This window comes from Scomber scombrus, chromosome 16 (assembly GCF_963691925.1).
Source record: "Scomber scombrus chromosome 16, fScoSco1.1, whole genome shotgun sequence".
Lineage (NCBI taxonomy): Eukaryota > Metazoa > Chordata > Actinopteri > Scombriformes > Scombridae > Scomber > Scomber scombrus.
In genome coordinates this window covers 794,858-814,857 of record NC_084985.1, presented here as the reverse complement: position 1 = coordinate 814,857, position 20,000 = coordinate 794,858, and the positions used below count along the sequence as shown (strand labels likewise).

General features: G+C 43.6%; 3 protein-coding genes across 3 annotated transcripts in view; 2 read left to right on the top strand and 1 right to left on the bottom strand.

Moving 5' to 3' along the window:
• Window positions 1–7,218: 7,218 nt before the first annotated feature.
• Window positions 7,219–14,985, top strand: vps45 (vacuolar protein sorting 45 homolog). The gene is made up of 15 exons (XM_062435800.1): window positions 7,219–7,412; window positions 8,286–8,420; window positions 8,519–8,579; window positions 8,717–8,796; window positions 9,645–9,713; window positions 9,837–9,974; window positions 10,209–10,319; window positions 10,908–11,042; window positions 11,489–11,602; window positions 11,694–11,861; window positions 12,492–12,650; window positions 13,313–13,420; window positions 13,713–13,834; window positions 14,133–14,264; window positions 14,600–14,985. The coding sequence occupies exons 1-15, from the start codon at window positions 7,320–7,322 to the stop codon at window positions 14,679–14,681; spliced, it is 1,707 nt and encodes a 568-aa protein (XP_062291784.1). The 5' UTR covers window positions 7,219–7,319; the 3' UTR covers window positions 14,682–14,985.
• Window positions 14,986–15,190: 205 nt separating this feature from the next.
• LOC133996729 (toll-like receptor 13) lies at window positions 15,191–19,308 on the bottom strand. The gene is made up of 4 exons (XM_062436350.1): window positions 19,227–19,308; window positions 17,932–18,492; window positions 16,006–16,123; window positions 15,191–15,470 (listed from the first exon to the last, which is right to left on the bottom strand). The coding sequence occupies exons 1-4, from the start codon at window positions 19,306–19,308 to the stop codon at window positions 15,191–15,193; spliced, it is 1,041 nt and encodes a 346-aa protein (XP_062292334.1).
• The window catches only part of plekho1a (pleckstrin homology domain containing, family O member 1a), a 12,232-nt gene continuing 11,538 nt past the window's right edge, over window positions 19,307–20,000 (top strand). The window contains exon 1 of the mRNA XM_062436349.1: window positions 19,307–19,333. Coding sequence (XP_062292333.1) covers window positions 19,307–19,333 — 27 coding nt within the window. The remainder of the gene's footprint in view (window positions 19,334–20,000) is intronic.

The window sequence follows — 20,000 nt, the reverse complement described above, 5'->3', positions numbered from 1 at the left end:
CATACAGAGGAATTATTATATATATTTATGTATGTGTATGTGTGTGTGTTTGTGTGTGTGTGTATATGTGTGTGTGTATGTATGTGTGTGTGTGTGTATGTGTGTATATGTGTGTGTGTATGTGTTTGTGTGTGTATGTGTGTGTGTGTGTGTGTGTGTCTGTATGTGTGTGTGTGTGTGTGTATATGTGTGTGTGTGTGTGTGTGTGTGTGTGTGTGTGTGTCTGTATGTGTGTGTGTATATGTGTGTGTGTGTGTGTGTGTGTGTGTGTATATATGTGTGTGTGTGTGTGTGTGTGTGTGTAAACTCACCCCAGGCTGAGTTTTGGTGTGAGACTTGTTGATCTTCTTCTTGTGTTTGATCCACCTGCGAGGTTTCTTCCTCCTCAGGATCCTCAGACTCTGAGCGATGGCAGGGCTGCACAGCTGTGGGGGGGGGGGGCAGTGAATATTTAAAGGAGGTAGGTGTGTGTGTGTGTGTGTGTGTGTGTGTGTGTGTGTGTGGGGGGGGGGGTTTACTGTGATATTGAACTGCAGCTGAACTTACACACATGAGTCCTCGCAGCTCTGTGATCAGTTTGAACGGAGACAAACAAACCATACAGTCAGGAGGGAAGTCCTGACCCGGCTGACCTGCAACACACACACACACACACACACACACACACACACACACACACACACACACACACACAACCACACACACACACACACACACACACACACACACACACACATTTTTGATTATTATTCATTTTTAATAAACACAGGTTTAACTTGGGAACTAATCAGAAACTTGGCTGCAGAATTCAAACCTTTGCGCTGCGGCTTCTTTTTGGGGACGGCCGGCCGACCTCGGCCTCGAGCCGCCTGTTTCTGGGAGGGAGGGGGGTCGGGGGACTTCTGCCGAGGATTCTGGGGGATGAAGTTCACGTTGTGCTCGTTCAAAACTTTCTGAGCCGCTTCACCTGAGACCACACCTGCAGAGAGAGAGAGAGAGAGAGAGAGAGAGAGACAGAGAGAGGGAGGGAGAGAGAGAGAGAGAGAGAGAGAGAGGAGAGACAGAGAGAGAGAGAGAGACAGAGAGAGAGAGAGAGAGAGAGAGACAGAGAGAGAGAGAGAGACAGAGAGAGAGAGAGAGAGAGAGAGAGAGAGACAGACAGAGAGAGAGAGACAGAGAGAGAGACAGAGAGAGAGAGAGAGAGAGAGAGATTGATTAACCTCACTATCAGACTGCACCTTAATGTGGAATACTGTCTACACCAGAGATAATATAGTGCCAAAGAGAGATAAAGCACTCACTTTAAACATGAAAGCAGTGTGTGTGTGTGTGTGTGTGTGTGTGTGTATGTGTGTGTGTGTGTGTGTACCTGTGATGATGGGGGTGTGTTCAGGTTCAGGTGGGGGTGGGGGGGCTCTTAGTGCATCATCAGGGATCTGGACTATAGTGAAGCCGCTGGCTGAACCAGACGGGTGAGAAAGAAGCTTCAGCTCAGTGGAGCCTCCTGCAGGAGAGAGACACACATTTTTATACACACACACATTTTTATACACACACACATTTATATACACATTTATATACACACAAACACACGTTTAACACGTGTTTAAACACACACACGTAACCAGGTACTGACCTCCGGGCCACAGTGGGATCATCTGACCGTTCACCATGAAGACCCGACGAACTCCTGACATCGGCTACACACACACACACACACACACACACACACACACACAGACACACACACAGAAGAAAAACTGTTTAAACATTCAGAGATGTAAAGTTCAGATCGTGATGATTAACGTTAATGAACGATATTAAAATATTCACATTCAAAGTTAATAAAAGTAGACGGTAGATATAAAAGTTCATTAAAAACTGTGACATCATCTCATCCTCCGCTCTGATTGGACAGAACTAACTGAGTAATGGTTGGTCGTCTGAGCTGTGTAGTCTAGTATTCAGGTTCATTAACTACTTTCAGCCACTAGGAGGAGCTCTACTGAGGCTGAGATCTGATTGGCTGCTGTGTGTTCAGGTACTGAGGCTGCCCTGTGATTGGCTGCTGTGTGTTCAGGTACTGAGGCTGCCCTGTGATTGGCTGCTGTGTGTTCAGGACCTGATGCTGCTATGTGATTGGCTGCTGTGTGTTCAGGTACTGAGGCTGCGATCTGATTGGCTGCTGTGTGTTCAGGTACTGAGGCTGCGATCTGATTGGCTGCTGTGTGTTCAGGTACTGATGCTGCTATGTGATTGGCTGCTGTGTGTTCAGGTACTGATGCTGCGATGTGATTGGCTTCTGTGTGTTCAGGTACTGATGCTGCGATGTGATTGGCTGCTGTGTGTTCAGGTACTGATGCTGCTATATGATTGGCTGCTGTTACTATCAGGTAAAGTGATGGTACCATAGAGAAGTGGCTGAAGGGGTTCAGTGGCAGCAGTGGGATGGGGATGACCCTGACTGGGGGGTTCGCCTCCCCCATCTCCACCTCCACCTGCTCTCCTTCTTCCTCGTCCTCCTCGTCCTCCATGATGATGATGGGGACGGCCGGCAGAGCTGCACAAACACACAAACACACACACACACACACACACACACATCATTACAGTTTATCATAAATCTTCATTCTTAGTCAGAAAAACATCTTTTTCATCCTCTAACTTCATGTTAAAGTAACCTACCTATAGCCCTTGTGTTCCTAGGATGGTGAAGTCGGTGACCAGCCAATCAGAGGCAGAGACGGGAGGGTCATGACTTCATCATCCTAGGAAAAAGTTTGGCTGCTCATTAACAGCTGATTAACTAACAGTCACATGACCCACTGATCAGCTGATCCACGAGGTTTTAACTCCTTACCTTCATCGTGCTGCTCCACCTCAAACTCTTCATCTTCATCACACTCCATCAGCAGGTCAGTGCCGCCATCATCACTGCCCACCGTCTCCTCCATCACCTGCAGGATGACATCATCATCGTCACCATCATCAGTTTCTTTCTGAATGTAACAACAGCTGGATATAACAACAGCTGGGTGTAATAACAGCTGGATGTAACAACAGCTGGATGTAACAACAGCTGGATGTAATAACAGCTGGGTGTAACAACAGCTGGGTGTAACAACAGCTGGGTGTAACAACAGCTGGGTGTAACAACAGCTGGATGTAATACCAGCTGAATGTAACAACAGCTGGATGTAATAACAGCTGGGTGTAATAACAGCTGGGTGTAATAACAGCTGGGTGTAATAACAGCTGGATGTAACAACAGCTGGATGTAATAACAGCTGGATGTAACAACAGCTGGGTGTAACATCAGCTGGATGTAACAACAGCTGGGTGTAATAACAGCTGGATGTAATAACAGCTGGGTGTAATAACAGCTGGATGTAACAACAGCTGGATGTAATAACAGCTACAACAGCTGGATGTAACAACAGCTGGGTGTAATAACAGCTGGTTGTAACAACAGCTGGGTGTAATAACAGCTGGATGTAATAACAGCTGGATGTAATAACAGCTGGATGTAACAACAGCTGGATGTAGCAACAGCTGGGTGTAATAACAGCTGGGTGTAACAACAGCTGGATGTAATAACAGCTGGATGTAACAACAGCTGGATGTAACAACAGCTGGATGTAACAACAGCTGGGTGTAACAACAGCTGGGTGTAATAACAGCTGGATGTAATAACAGCTGGGTGTAATAACAGCTGGATGTAATAACAGCTGGGTGTAATAACAGCTGGATGTAATAACAGCTGGATGTAACAACAGCTGGGTGTAATAACAGCTGGGTGTAATAACAGCTGGATGTAATAACAGCTGGATGTAACAACAGCTGGGTGTAATAACAGCTGGATGTAATAACAGCTGGATGTAACAACAGCTGGGTGTAATAACAGCTGGATGTAATAACAGCTGGGTGTAATAACAGCTGGATGTAATAACAGCTGGATGTAACAACAGCTGGGTGTAATAACAGCTGGGTGTAATAACAGCTGGATGTAATAACAGCTGGATGTAACAACAGCTGGGTGTAATAACAGCTGGGTGTAACAACAGCTGGTTGTAACAACAGCTGGGTGTAATAACAGCTGGGTGTAATAACAGCTGGATGTAATAACAGCTGGATGTAACAACAGCTGGATGTAACAACAGCTGGATGTAACAACAGCTGGTTGTAATAACACACTGGGTCATTTAAAGTCTGACATTATTATCAGCTGTAAGTCAGATATATTATTAATTATAATAATTAACAGCAGACAACATAAAGAGGCATCATAATAAAGATCATTATTACAATATTAAAATGAACTAAAAGTGTCCAGCGGTCATTCATACTATTAACTGCAGAAACACATTTATAAATCACAGTTAAATCTGACTTTAATATAAATAAATCAGTTTTAATTAATGTCTGTAGCCGTTAGCTCAAAGCTAGCTGCAATAAATCCTGCACATTTTTTCTATTTCCTAAAAAATAAACACTCACTAACACCAGAAGCTGATAATGAAAGATGTTTAAAGTTGTTTCTCAGGTCAGTTTAATCTCATTTTTTAATCTGTTAATTGAGACGCAACAACAGTCAGCTGAGTCTGTTAGCATGCTAAGCTAACAGGCTAATTTAACTATCTCTGCTAAATGCTGCAAGCTGCTGACGTCACGCACACTTTAACTTACTTTTCCAAACTTAATGAAGTGATTATTATTATAATTAATAATAAACTATGGCTGTTCCAGTGTGGCTGTTCCTGCAGCCTGCACACTCCCCTCCTGCTCAATGCTAACAGCCCAGCAGGCTAACCTAGCAGCTAGCTCTCTGACTTTATAAACTCTGCTTTATGTCTGATGTAAAAACACCCACGTGGGGTCGCTTACCTTATCCGGACCTTTATTATGGCAAATAAATACTTATTCCGTTAAAATTTTACGTGACAACTTTGCGTGAGTCTGAATTAAAGTGATAAAGTGTGATGCTGTGTGGCAGTTAGCAGCTCTGTTAGCATGTTCACACCGGGCACGTTGTTTACTGCGGTGGTGCTTCGGTCCGGATCCTTCCGCGTGCTGCTGCAGTCACTGCGGGGCGGAGGGATATCTGACTGTAGCAGCAGCTGCTTTATAATGTTAATAAAACACATAAAAACATCCATAAATCCCAACAGCTGCTCTGAGACTATTATATATATTATATCCACGTCAAACACGAATTCATCAACAATATTCAGCCTCTTAATAATAATCATAATATTAATAATAATCACCCTAAAGTGACAGCGATTAGCATGCTAACGTTGCTAACTTATACTGACTGATTAACTTTACATGCAGAACAAAGCAGGATAAACTTGAATTATATTCAAAATGTAAGATTCAATTTTATAGTCATTCACTATAAATATCCAAGATGCAAAGAGAAAGAAATTACGAGCAAAGCTCTGCCAAAAACACACAAGATAAACTGAAATAGATATATAACTAATACATCATTTAAATAATTAATTTCTGGACAGGTATGAAGTGTGGAGAATATCAATAAATTATGAATAATATTGCCCACCAGCATGTCGCTAAAGATATCAGTGTGTCCTCACCTGTTTCCTTTCTGTCTGTTAGAGAGATGCTGCTGATGTGATTAAAACTATTATAATGATAACTACGATAATAAACTGATTAAACTAGTTTAACCAGCTAGTTAAAGAGACAGTGAGGGCTAACACCATTAGCTTTGTGATCACTTTGCCTTCTTAAAGCAGTAAAACGGTGTGATTTTATATATTTAGCGCAGTTATAATGAAGCATGAAGCTATTATTATTAATTAGCTGCGTTAACGGTTCAACAGTAGCTCATTATAACAGGTTGAAGTTAGCATCGAGCTTTAATGCTAACCAGCTAGCCCCATGTAGCCGTTAACGGTTCAACACCAGCTCATTATAACAGGTTGAAGTTAGCATCGAGCTATAATGCTAACCAGCTAGCCCCATGTAGCCGTTAACGGTTCAACACCAGCTCATTATAACAGGTTGAAGTTAGCATCGAGCTACAATGCTAACCAGCTAGCCCCAATGTAGCCTCTCCACTAGCATAACGGCTGCTCAGTGTTAGCTGCTAGTAGCTGCTAGCTTTGTGTAAGCCGTTAAATAACCGATGAGACGTTATGAACTAAACTGAATTATTAATAAAACGTCAGTAACTTAATTATCTGAACGTATTATGTTGTTAACTGTAATCAGCCGCGTTGTAACGTTAAATTAACGGTGCTAACTGCTAGGAAACACCGAGGGTTAGCTAACAAATGCTAGCTGTGTGTCCTTTCTATTCTGAAATATACATTTATACAAAGTAATTTAACCGTCAGTAACAAACTGTTAAACACACATTTATCCTCATTTAATCGAGTTTTGCTCTGATGAAAAGATAACTGTTGGAAACTAGTTAGTGCTAATAAGTGTTAGCTTAGCCAATGCTACTCGGCTAAATTTTGAGTTATATTAAAATATGGAGACAAGTCTGAAGATGAATGTTTTACACTGAGTGGAGAGGAGAAGTGAAATGTAAAGTATCACACTAAGAATAAATAAAAACACACTAGATGCAGTATTACAGTAAAAGTACTGCAGTATTATGAGCTTGAGTTTGGTTGGTTTATTTCATTTTATGCAAATAGTTTCTGTCAAATTGGATTAAAACGTTAATATTCTATTTAAATAAATTAATATATGAGGATCATTTGCTGCTCTGCAGTCAGACCAGTGAGATCTAATATCTGAATTAATGGGAATATTCACTCATAATAATAATAACACAAAGCACTGTGGTCACATTGTGTTTCTGAACATGAGCATCACAGTTACAACAGCTCTGAGATCAGCTGATGAGAGGAAGAATAACACAGTATATAAAACATCAACAGGACAGCAGGTCACCATGAGCTGACTCTCTATGAGCTAAACACAAGAACATGAAGAAAGAAAGAAAGAAAGAAAGAAAGAAAGAAAGAAAGGATGTGATGGAGGGAGAGAGGGGACAGGGTTAGGGTAGAGCCCGGTGTCTCCGGTAGGAGCCCGGTATCTCCGGTAGGAGCCCGGTATCTCCGGTAGGAGCCCGGTATCTCCGGTAGGAGCCCGGTGTCTCCGGTAGGAGGCGGTAACGGAACCAAGCTGCTGTTAAACTCCACAGAAGAAGAAGCACTGACGTCACCACCCGGAAACAGACAGTGTTGTTGTGGCTCAGCTGATTTCTGCTCTGCTTCTTTTCTCCAAACACAACAACACGTTTCTCTGCCGGTTACCGGTTACCGGTTAACGGACTCACCATGAACGTGACGCTGGCGGTGAAGCAGTATGTGTCTAAGATGATAGAGAGCAGCGGGCCCGGTATGAAGGTGCTGCTGATGGACCGGGACACGGTGAGAGGCCCGAACACGGTTACTGCTGTTAGACTGTCTAATATAATATATACTGATATATACACTCATACTGTTATACTGTCTAATATATGCACTATTATATAGTAATATATACTGTTAGATATTAATAATACATTGTAATATATACTATTATATACTGTTATATACTGTTATATACTCATAGTCTGTCTCATTTGGTCTGTGAAGGAAAAAACAGTGAAATCATCCTTTAATTAATCTTATTAGCAACAATCAGACTAATTCTACCAGTCAGTAGAAGTTCAAAAGAATGATAAATATTACATATTTTATCACCTACAGTGTATTTAAGTGTATTTATACTAATAATGACTTCATTTAAAACATGTAAATGATTCATGATCTCCATGGTAACCAGAGTAAATGTAATATGTAGAACAATTGTATTCCATTACCTTTATTTAATATAAAGTTATAATGTAAGATCATGCCAAACTAGTTGATATGGTGTTTTATTGACAATTTACTGTTTTTAAGCAAGTTGAATTATTTGGTACAAAGTTTTTATGGTTACACCACTTAGACATTTTTACCATAATCCTCTAATATATTCTCTCTAAATGGATTAAAAGCAGAAATTTGATGCTGGGTCCACAAATAAAGAATGTGTGCAAGTTATTCATACGTTTATTTTCACATTTTAACCCTTTAAATTTAAACTAAACCACATGGACACTAATAAAAGGTGGTTACACCATTTGACATTTATATCACTGAATATCACTGAATATTTCTAATCTGTGTGTGTGTGTGTGTCTCTGTGTGTGTTTGTGTGTGTGTGTGTGTGTGTGTGTGTGTGTGTGTGTGTGTGTGTGTGTGTGTGTGTGTGTGTAGACCAGTATAGTCAGTGTGGTGTACACTCAGTCAGAGATCCTACAGAAGGAAGTGTACCTGTTCGAACGCATCGACTCTCAGAACAGAGACAACATGAAACACCTGAAGGCCATCTGCTTCCTGCGGCCCACCAAGGTTCACTTCCTGTTTCCTGTCCCCGTCTCTATATAATAATAATAATAATAATAATAATATTTAGTAGTGAAGCTTTATTAATACCAGATGTGTTGCAGGAGAACGTGGAGCATCTGATCCAGGAGCTGAGGAGACCAAAGTACAGCGTTTACTTCATCTGTAAGATACAAGATCTGCTGTTACACAATCAACTACACACAAAACATCACAAAACATCACACAGCAGACTGACTGTGTGTGTGTGTGTGTGTGTGTGTGTGTGTGTGTGTGTGTGTGTGTGTGTGTGTGTGTTTCAGACTTCAGTAATGTGATCAGTAAGAGTGAGATCAAAGCTCTGGCTGAGGCTGATGAACAGGAAGTCGTGGCTGAGATTCAGGTGAGTGTCGACCACGCTGAGAGGAAAACATAAGTCACTTCCTGTCTGTAACCGCAGCCGAACACTGAGCGAAGATATGATGACGTCATCCACAGTCTGCAGACTCTGTCGTCTCTTTCTAACGTATTTAATAGACAGTATCATAAAGAAAAACGTTCAATTTCATTTAAAGAAAAGTGAAAAAACAAAAGAATATTTACACATTTAACCCTTTAAATACTGTTTATATTCTATCATCTCATACTTTGACTGTTCCTTCCTTCCTCCCTTCCTCCCTCCTTCTATCCTTCCCTCCTTCTCTTTTTCTTTCCTCCCCCTACTTCCCCCTTCCTTCCTTATTTCCTCCGTCCTCCCTTCCTTCCCTCCCTCCTTTCCTTCCTTCCTTCCTTCCTTCTTCCTTCCTCCCTCCTTTCCTTCCTTCCTTCCTCCCTCCTTTCCGTCGTCCCTTCTTTCATTCTTCTTTCCTCCCTCCTTTCCTTTCCTTCCTTCCTTCCTTCCCTCTTCCTTACTCCCTCCTTTCCTTCCTTCTTCCTTCCTCCCTTCTTTCCTTCCTTCCTTCCTCCCTCCCTTCTTTCCTTCCTTCCTTCCTCCCTCCTTTCCGTCGTCCCTTCTTTCATTCTTCTTTCCTCCCTCCTGTCCTTTCCTTCCTTCCTTCCTTCCTTCCTTCCTTCCTCCCTTCCTTGACTCGAGGACAACAGGAGGATTAAACCTTGATTCATGTCTCAGGGAGCAGAGACAGTGTATTTTTTAGCTTTTACACCACTAAACATCTCTTATCACACAATATCAGGTCCTATTTTACCTCAGACATGATATGAGTCTAACATGTGACTGTTTGTTGTCTGCAGGAGTTTTATGGAGACTTCATCGCTGTGAATCCTCACCTGTTCTCTCTCAACCTGCAGGGAGTCGCTCGGGTACGAAAACAACTGTTATGTGTCATTAAAACCAAATAACACTCAGACCATGAAAACAATCACGCACATCCCTAATTGATTATTGTGTGTGTGTGTGTGTGTGTGTGTGTGTGACATCATCAGGGGCGGAGCTGGGAGTCCTCCATGCTCTCTCGCTGTACTCAGGGTTTGACCTCCGTGCTTCTCGCTCTGAAGAAGTGTCCGATGATCCGTTACCAGCTGTCCTCCGACATGTCCAAACGCCTCGCCGAGAGCGTCAAGGTTTCCACGGCAACGCCACACACACAAACAAACACACAATGACATCATCACCTGACACTGTCTGCGTCGCCGAGGGCAACCAGATGGAAATCAGACCTGAAACCTGAGTTTTGATTAATTGTAGTTTCATAAAATAATAAAATACTGACTGTTGACTTCCATTCGCTGTGGTCATGTGACCTCCTGTCCCAAATATCACCCTGACCTCTGACCTCTGACCTCCGTCTCTCTCAGCAAATCATCACCAAAGAGTACGAGCTGTTCGACTTCAGGAAGACTGAAGTTCCTCCTCTGCTGCTCATCCTCGACCGCAGCGACGACTCCATCACACCTCTGCTCAACCAGGTGACCAATCAGAGCTCAGCGCCGTGACATCATCACACGCCATGACATCATCACATGCCATGACATCTTCACACACCATGACATCATGACACACAAAGAGATCATCACACACCATGACATCATCACACACCGTGACATCATCACACACTATGACATCATCACATGCCATGACATCATCACACGCCATGACATCATCACACGCCATGACATCATCACACACCGTGACATCATCACACACCGTGACATCATCACACACGTGACATCACACATCATACGCCATGACATCATCATACGCCATGACATCATCACACACCATGACATCATCACACACCATGACATCATCACACACCATGACATCATCATACACCATGACATCATCACACACGTGACATCATCACACCGTTCATTTATAGATTTAAAGTCTGTTACTGTATCACATATTACACTTTCTTCCTCCTCTTCCTCCTCCTCTTCCTGTTCCTCCTCCTCCTCTTCCTCCTCCTCCTCTTCCTTCTTCTCCTCCTGCTCCTCTTCCTCCTCCCCCTCCTCTTCCTCCTCTTCCTCCTCCCCCTCCTCTTCCTCCTGTAGTGGACGTACCAGGCAATGGTCCACGAGCTTCTGGGTCTCAACAACAACCGGATCGACCTGTCCAGAGTTCCAGGGATCAGTAAAGATCTAAAGGAAGTAGTTCTGTCTGCCGAGAACGACGAGTTCTACGCTAACGTGAGTCAATCAATCAATCAATCAATCAATCAATCAGTCAATCAGTCAATCAATCAATCAATCAATCAATCACAGTCTGAAGGCCCTTTACACATAGAGCAGGTCCAGACTGAACTCTCTAAGTTAAAGAGACTCAACATTCCTCCATTTAGTTAACTGATCGGATTCATCAAATATAACTGAGAATCATCTGCATAATAATAATAATACGACCTGTCTGTGTGTGTGTGTGTGTGTGTGTGTGTGTGTGTGTGTCTCTCTGTATGTGTGTGTGTGTGTGTGTGTGTGTCTGTGTGTGTGTGTGTGTGTGTGTGTGTGTGTGTGTCTCTGTGTGTCTGTGTGTCTGTGTGTGTGTGTGTGTGTGTCTGTGTGTGTGTGTGTGTGTCTGTGTTTGTGTGTGTCTGTGTGTGTGTCTGTGTGTGTGTGTGTGTGTGTGTGTTTATTAGAACTTGTACCTGAACTTCGGGGAGATCGGCACCAACATAAAGAACCTGATGGAGGATTTCCAGAAGAAGAAACCTAAAGATCAACAGAAGCTGGAGTCCATCACAGACATGAAGGTGACTGACGGAGCCGCCTGATTGGTCGCTGTCTGCTCGGCCTGTTTCATGCGTGTGTGTTTGTTTTACATGCGTGTGTTTCCTCCTGCAGGCGTTCGTGGATAACTACCCTCAGTTTAAGAAGATGTCGGGCACCGTGTCCAAACACGTGACGGTGGTGGGAGAACTTTCCCGCCTGGTGTCGGAGCGTCAGCTGATGGAAGTATCGGAGGCGGAGCAAGAGTTAGCGTGTCAGAACGACCACTCCAACGCCATGCAGGTAACACGGATCCTAACGTGTTCTTAACATGTTCTTAACGTCTTTAAAGGCTGTGTAAAGTGAATTCAGACATTTTCTTCTAAACACATTAAATAGGTCATAAATGTATTTCTAAAAAAGTTGTAAAAAGTATTTCAACTATTTAGATTTGAATTGTGGAGCTAGGCTTAGCATAAACCCGCCCTGCTGCTGTAGAGGTATGAATACATTCAGCGCACACTACTACTACAGTCTACAGTTAGCCAGTTAGCTGAGATAGCCGCTGAGATAGCCGCTGAGATAGTCGACGAGTTAGCCACCGAGCTAGCCGCTGAGTTAGAAGCAGAATGCTCTCAGACCTAGCGTCCATGTTTCTGGTAGAGGTGGTGACTTTGATTGACAGCTGACACGTTGGTAGGGGGCGGGGCTTCAGCGGACTCGGCGGGAATGCCCACAGCGTTTGGAAAAAGAGAAATATGCAGACTTTTACACAACTTTGAAGCCTAATTTCATATATTTGGCGATTTTTTTTAATCATTCACATTTGGCAGGGTGGTTAACAACACACTTTTCTGTGGTATGTCAAACTCAGAACCCATATTTATTCTTACTTTACACAGACTTTAACGTGTTGTTCTCGTGTTATTTCAGAGCGTGCGTCGCCTGCTGCAGAACCCTCGGCTCTCAGAGTTGGACGCGGTGCGGCTCGTCATGCTCTACGCTCTGCGGTACGAGCGCCACAGCAGCAGCATCCTGCCCGCTCTGATGGAGGAGCTGAGCCGCCGCGGCGTTTCTGAACGCCACCGCAGGGTGAGTACGCCATCACACCAGCCTTTGATTGGCCGGCACGCCATCACACTGGCCTCTGATTGGCTGGCACGCCATTAAACTGGCCTCTGATTGGCCGGCACGCCATCACACTGGCCTCTGATCGGCCGGCACGCCATCACACTGGCCTCTGATTGGCCGGCACGCCATCACACTGGCCTCTAATTGGCTGGCACGCCATTAAACTGGCCTCTGATTGGCCGGCACGCCATCACACTGGCCTCTGATCGGCCGGCACGCCATCACACTGGCCTCTGATTGGCCGGCACGCCATCACACTGGCCTCTGATTGGCCGGCACGCCATCACACTGGCCTCTAATTGGTCGGTCAGAGCTGCTAACTGACTGAAACATGTCGGAGGTTTTGGTCGTCTATATATAATATAATTATTACTGCCATGATGGAGTTCTTCTTAAATAATAACTTTAATATTTAATTAATTATCAAACTTATCATGGAATCATTTTGTGTTGATCAATCAAATACATTTTGTTTTGTTTCAGTTCTTTTCAGATTTTATATGTTTTTTGGGTTTTTTTCTGAGGCGTCCTCACAAGTATAGAAATGTGTATTTATGAAATCTAATGTGTGTGTGTGTGTGTGTGTGTGTGTGTGTGTGTGTGTGTGTGTGTGTGTGTGTCAGATGGTTCAGTGTGTGGTGGAGTACGGAGGGAAGCGAGTCAGAGGAAGTGACCTCATCACGCCGACAGACGCCGTCGCCATCACGAAACAGTTCTTCAAGGGCCTCAAGGTGCTCAACACACACACACACACACATATACACACACACACACACACACACACACACACACACACACACACACACACACACACACAGACTGTAATTGTTCTGCTGTAGTTCATTATTGAACCAGCAGGTGGAGCCAAAGTCAAACAGAAAGATTCAAGATCCTTCAAACAAACATGAACAGACATTCAGTGGTTTTCAGAAGATAAATGTGTGTGTGTGTGTGTGTGTGTGTGTGTGTGTGTGTGTGTGTGTGTGTGTGTGTGTGTGTGTGTGTGTGTGTGTGTGTGTGCAGGGTGTGGAGAACGTGTACACTCAGCATCAGCCTCTGCTTCATGACACTCTGGATCAGCTGATCAAAGGGAGACTGAAGGACAGTCAGTTCCCGTACCTGGGAGCCAGCAGCCTCCGAGACAGGTAACACACACACACACACACACACACATATACACACACACACACACATACACACACACACACACACACACACACACACAGACTGTCATCAACAGCTCCTCTGGAAAAATGTTTTATTAGAATTTCATATTCATCATAGTGTGTGTGTGTGTGTGTCTCTCTGTGTGTGTGTGTGTGTGTGTGTGTCTCTGTGTGTGTGTGTGTGTGTGTGTGTGTGTGTGTGTGTGTGTGTGTGTGTGTGTGTGTGTGTGTGTGTGTGTGTGTGTCTCTGTGTGTGTGTGTGTGTGTGTGTTTTCAGGCCTCAGGATATCATCGTGTTTATGATCGGTGGAGCCATGTATGAAGAAGCTCTGACTGTTTACAACCTGAACCGCAGCACACCTGGAGTCCGTATCGTACTGGGAGGAAGTAACATCCACAACACTAAGAGGTCACACACACACACACAGAGACACACACACACACACACACACAGAGAGACACACACAGAGACACACACACACACACACACACACACACACAGAGACAGACACACAGAGAGAGACACAGAGACACAGAGACACACACATTTACACAGATTGAAAACAACTCAGATCAGTGTTTCATCATCAGTGTCACACAGAGGGGAGGCTGATGATGATGTCATGATGATGTCATTGTGATGTCATGGTGATGTTTCCAGCTGTTTAGTATTGATCTCACTGTTTTATAATCGAGGCCTCGGCCGTCTTTACCTCTCCGTCTCTCTTTTACTCTCTTTGTTAGTTTCCTGGAGGAAGTGATGTCATCGTCGAGTCACCTCACCGACAGAGCGCAGGGAGGCGGTCGCCATGGCAGCAGGCGCTGAGCAACCAACACAGAAACACTCCTGAACAGCATCATTCCCGCTCTGTGTCTCTCTGTGTCCGGTCCATCAGAGCAGAGATCAGACCCTGCTGAACTCGCTTCTTTTATTTAAGATGTTTAACGTTTGTGTTGAATCCTGATGAACATGTAAGAATGTAAAATACACAAATATGTTTGTTTTTCTCCTAAATTCCTCTCTCTCTCTCTCTGCGTGTCTCTCTCGTTGATAAGTGTTCTCATTTTTATTTTGTGCATTAAGAGAAAAACTTGCAACACTGGAAATTCAAAATAAACCCTAAAAGTAACGTTTAAGATTTAGTTTATTTTTTGCAGAAATGTTTTTAATCATTCACAAACTTCTGTTATGAAAAGAGAAAAACAGTTTCAGCAGCAGATACTTTCATACTTTCATCTTTCTTATAAGAACTGAAACCAAACAGTATTATGAGTGATGTGTTGAGTTTTTTGAATGGGAGCCAGTTGGAGCAGCTAGCAGCCACTGGCAGCTCTTTAAGGAACTTCAGCATCAAGACGTCTGCATCCTTGGCGAAAGCGTCCTGGAGGTCCGGTCAGCAGGTCGGTGGTCTCGTTGGGAGCGTCCCTCGTCTCCAGAGCTCTCCGTACGTTCTGCCAGAAGACTCCTTTGTGTCCACCAGCCTGCGTCCAGCTCAGGTAGGTGCGTCTCTTCACCAGCTTCCTCATGCGGTAGTATGGAGACAGCTGATGAGCAGGGATGTCCTCCAGAAACAGCAGGATCAACACGTCCTTCTGCTCATCAAACAGACGGAAGCTGCAACAGATCACAGAGGACGATTCAGAGGATCAGTGTGAGAGGCTGAGAGATAAAACCTGTGCAAAAGTCTGCCTATTTCTCTTCTCCCAAACACTGTGGGAGTGGCTGCCGAGTCCGCTGAAGCCCCGCCCCCTACCAAGTGTTACCTGTCAATCAAAGTCACCACCTCTACCAAAAACATGGACGCCATGTCTGAGAGCTTTCTGCTGTTAACTCAGCTGCTAGCTCGGCTGCTAGCTCTGCGGCTAACTCACCAGCTAACTCGGCGGCTAACTCAGCTAACTGTAGACTGTAGTAGTAGTAGTGTGCGCTGAATGTATTTATACCTCTACAGCAGCAGGGCGGGTTTATGCTAAGCCTAGCTCCACAATTCAAATCTAAATGGTTGAAATGCTTTTTACACCTTTTTTAGAAATACATTTACGACCTATTTAATGTGTTTAGAAGATAATGTCTGAATTCACTTTACACAGTCTTTAAAATAGTAAAATGTGAGTATGAGTATGTGAGGACAGACAGGTGGCGCCCCCACCTGGCCATCTGGATCTCTCTGGAGCACCACTCGCTCTGCAGGTAGTGACGGCTGATCACACAGATGGTCTTCCTGCAGCTGTAGATGGCATCTGTGATGTTCTCTATGATGGGCTTACCTGTGGAGACGCAGGTCAGACACACTGCAGGTGAACCACATGGACTCATTTCTACTAAAGACTGAAGAACAACATGGACACCGTGGAGTCGGCTCAGAGTTTGGCACTATTGTCGTAATCGTTCTTAGGTATAAAATCGAAGCGACTGAGTGTGTTTTGTTCGGATCGCTAACAGCACAACTGAGAACGCTCCGTCCTCTCATTGGCCAAATGTGTCTCAGGTGGGAGCGAGAACGAAAACAAGAAGTTCCTGAAGAGGCTCTGATCTGCACAAATATCTAGAAGACAATGTTCTGTACCTGGTTCTGGTCAGACCTCCATTCATGCTTTGCCTGAAACTCAAACTGAGACCATTTCCTTCCTTCCTTTAGACCCGATTCATACCTCCCTTATTTCAAAACAAGTACTACTTGTGCTAGCTATTAGTTCCTCCTGCACCTATCCATCTAACCGGCACCCTGACTCTCACCCCATCCCTCTATTCCTTACCCTTTAACCCTCATCCCTCCACTCCAGGCCCTCCTACGTTGTCACAATAAATCTTCAAACTCATATCTATTTGGGTGGGTATCATGGCCAGGGGAAGATAGCAGAAAAGAGATGCAATCCTGACGTCACCAAAACCAAACACTCTCCACTCCTTGGCTCCAGATTTTAAATCAGAATTGGTGTTAAGGTACCACTCTGCTGTACCCAACATCCAAACAGAACACTTTATTTATAGGATTTATTTATACAGATGCAACTCTCACTTTGGTTATACATGGACCACATGGCATAAAGCAAAGGTACATTCCCCCACAAAGATACTAGAAGGGACATTATTATAAGCCTTCTCTAAGAAGACTTGATGGACTAACTTCCATGACTGCTTCACATCTGCAAGAGCAAAGAGCTGCTCCATCATTCAGTGATCAGAAACCTCAATGAACTTCCTGAATCTGAATTGTTTGATGGTTTGCCAGAATGTCTTTAAGACAAGCTGTAAGTTCTCCCTGAACACTTCAAAGACTTGTTTTGGCCGTCATGATAATAGAAGCCTTAGTCCCTCCTCACCTGTGTCTCCTGATTCTCGTCTGCCTGTTCAAGAGAGCCAGACATGTCCAAACTATTCCACAAAGGGCCATGTGCCTGTAGGTTTTTGTTACAATCTATCAACAGCACACGATTCAACCAATCAGATGTCTGAAGACTGAGATCAGCTCATTAAATGATTCAATCCTGGTGTTCCTCTGCTTGGTTGGAATAAAAACCTGCAGCCACATGAACCTTTATGTAATGGTTTGACATCCCAGCTCTTAGCTGACTCTTGGCCACCAGCACGTTCCTGGTTTGCCACTGATGATCTTTCTGGTGAAAATGGATCCAGCCAGACATTACAGATTCATCCTCACTGTACATTTGGGTTAACCAGGTCTGTCCCATTGACTGTAAATAAGAAATGGACGAAACATCCGTGACGTCACCCATTGGTTTGTGGACTGCTGCCAAATCTAATTCTTCACCCGTTGGTGGTCAGCTGGCAGCTTTGCTCTTTTCTTTGCCTGAATGTTCATCACAGTCGACTAGACAACTAATGGTACAACCACAAAATTGATTCTCAATCTACTGAGGTATGTGACCATGTGGCTGATGGTGTTTTTATTTTCCACTTCCCTCCGCCCAGTTTGGACACAAGTTTCAGGATCTCAATAAAGGAATCCTTCAGGTGGTGGTACTAAATCAATAACCGGCTTCTATTGGGAAGTTTGTGATTGGTCACGTTAAAGAGACAAGCAAATAGACAAAGACACAAAAACTGTGTTTACCTGGTTGGAAGTCTCTGTGGTGCAGACAGAGTCTCCAGCCCTGCTCTCCTTCCAGCACTGGAAGCATCTCTTGGTAAACCCAGGCCTCGTCACGAACGTTGTAGGAGATGAAGGCGTCGTAGCAGTGAGGAGCTTCCTTCTTCCTCTTCTTGCTGTCATAGAGGAAGGCCAGGAAGAGGTAGAAGCCGTAGGTTAGCTGCCACCTCAGAAAGTGGTAGATGAAGGATGTGAGGAGAGTTAGCACAACCAGACAAGTGCTGGAAATGAAGCAGAGGAAGTTAACGTCCATCCAGCAGGACTGGATGTCAAAGTCCAGCAGCTTGCTTCCTTGTTTACTGGGAGGAAAGGAACAAGTGTACTGATAGGCGTTAACAACTTGTGTCTGGTTGTTGCTAATCACCCATTGGATGAAGCCGACATTAGAGCAGTCACAGGTGAAAGGGTTACCAAGCAGGTCCAGATATGTTAGTGCAGGCAGAGACTGGAAGACCGTCTCATTGATCACCGTCAACTCGTTCTCACTGAGTTTCAACCAGCTGAGAGCCGGCAGGTCCGCGTGAGCTGGTTATATTAATATATATATATATATATATATTAATATATATTGATGGTTCCACTTCACAATAAGACTATAAATGATTGTAAGTTATTTTATTTCTAGGCTGAATTGTTCTTTATACATTTCTCATAATGTCTGAAACTAATTAAACACAAATTATGAGACAATCAGTTAAAATAATAATAAAAATGTTTAATAACATTATTTATATTATTTATTATCTTCAGAGGATCAAACAACATATTAACTTATATATAAACATATTAAACCGGAAACAATGTAATGAAGCTGCTCATTGATTATAGTCTGACGTCATTGATTCACGTTTCTTTGTTCAGGAATGTGTGTGTGTGTGTGTGTGTGTGTGTGTGTGTGTGTGTGTGTGTGTGTAGGTGTGTGTGTGTGTGTGTAGGTGTAGGTGTGTGTAGGTGTGTGTGTAGGTGTGTGTGTGTGTGTGTGTGTGTGTGTGTGTGTGTGTGTGTGTGTGTGTAGGTGTGTGTGTCAGCAGATGGCGCTGTCGGGCTCCTTTTGACCGAAATATAGGTTAATGTGCGCGCGGTGAGAGCGCGTGCACATGCTGGATGAGAGAGAGCATCTGCCTACACTCACACACACTCACACACACACACACACACACTCTCAGGGAGGATGCTGCGGTCTCGGTTCAGACAACAGAAGCTCAGCTGAGGAGGAACCGGGACGGAGCGACTCACCGGCACCGTCAGCAGGATCTAACCGGGAACGGAGCCTCCTCGGCCGGGCTGAAGCTCCTCACCGTCGGCCTGATTGTGCTCGGAGCTCCGGAGCAGCGGCAGCATGAAGAAAAGCAACCAGAGCAAACGGGTAGGCATCTTCATCATCATCATCATCATCATCATCATCATCATTTATCTACATTAACATCATCACTCAGTCATCGATCATCAATCAATCCATTCATCGCGTCCTGATCAGATTCTGCTGGTTTCATCTTCTTCATCATCATCATCATCATCATCATCATCATTCACGGAGCAGCTCTTCCTCACATACATTATTAATACTTCTATAATTATGATGATGAAGCTCTTACATTAATTATTCATGTTAGTTTGTGTCAGTAGATATTAATTCATTCATTTCTCCTGTAATCATTCAAACAGCTGCTGCACTGTTTTACTCCTGCTTCTTCATCATCATCATCATCATCATCATCATCATCATCATCATCATGCTGACTAAACACACCTGCTGTTTATTTCCCTTCATGCTAAAAACAAAGCTGCATTACATATATATTTGTCTCATAGTTGTAACTTTAAACCCTTGAATCATTATTATTGAGTTTATAAACATTTAATAACAGCTTTAATATAATTATAATAATAATAATAATAATAATAATAATTCCTCCTGTGTTTAAAACACATAATAAAATCACAGTATAGTAAATAAAACTGTAATAATGTTAAATATGAGAATAAAATGTGTTTTAATAAACATGTAAACTGTCAGCAGGAGACTTTAAATC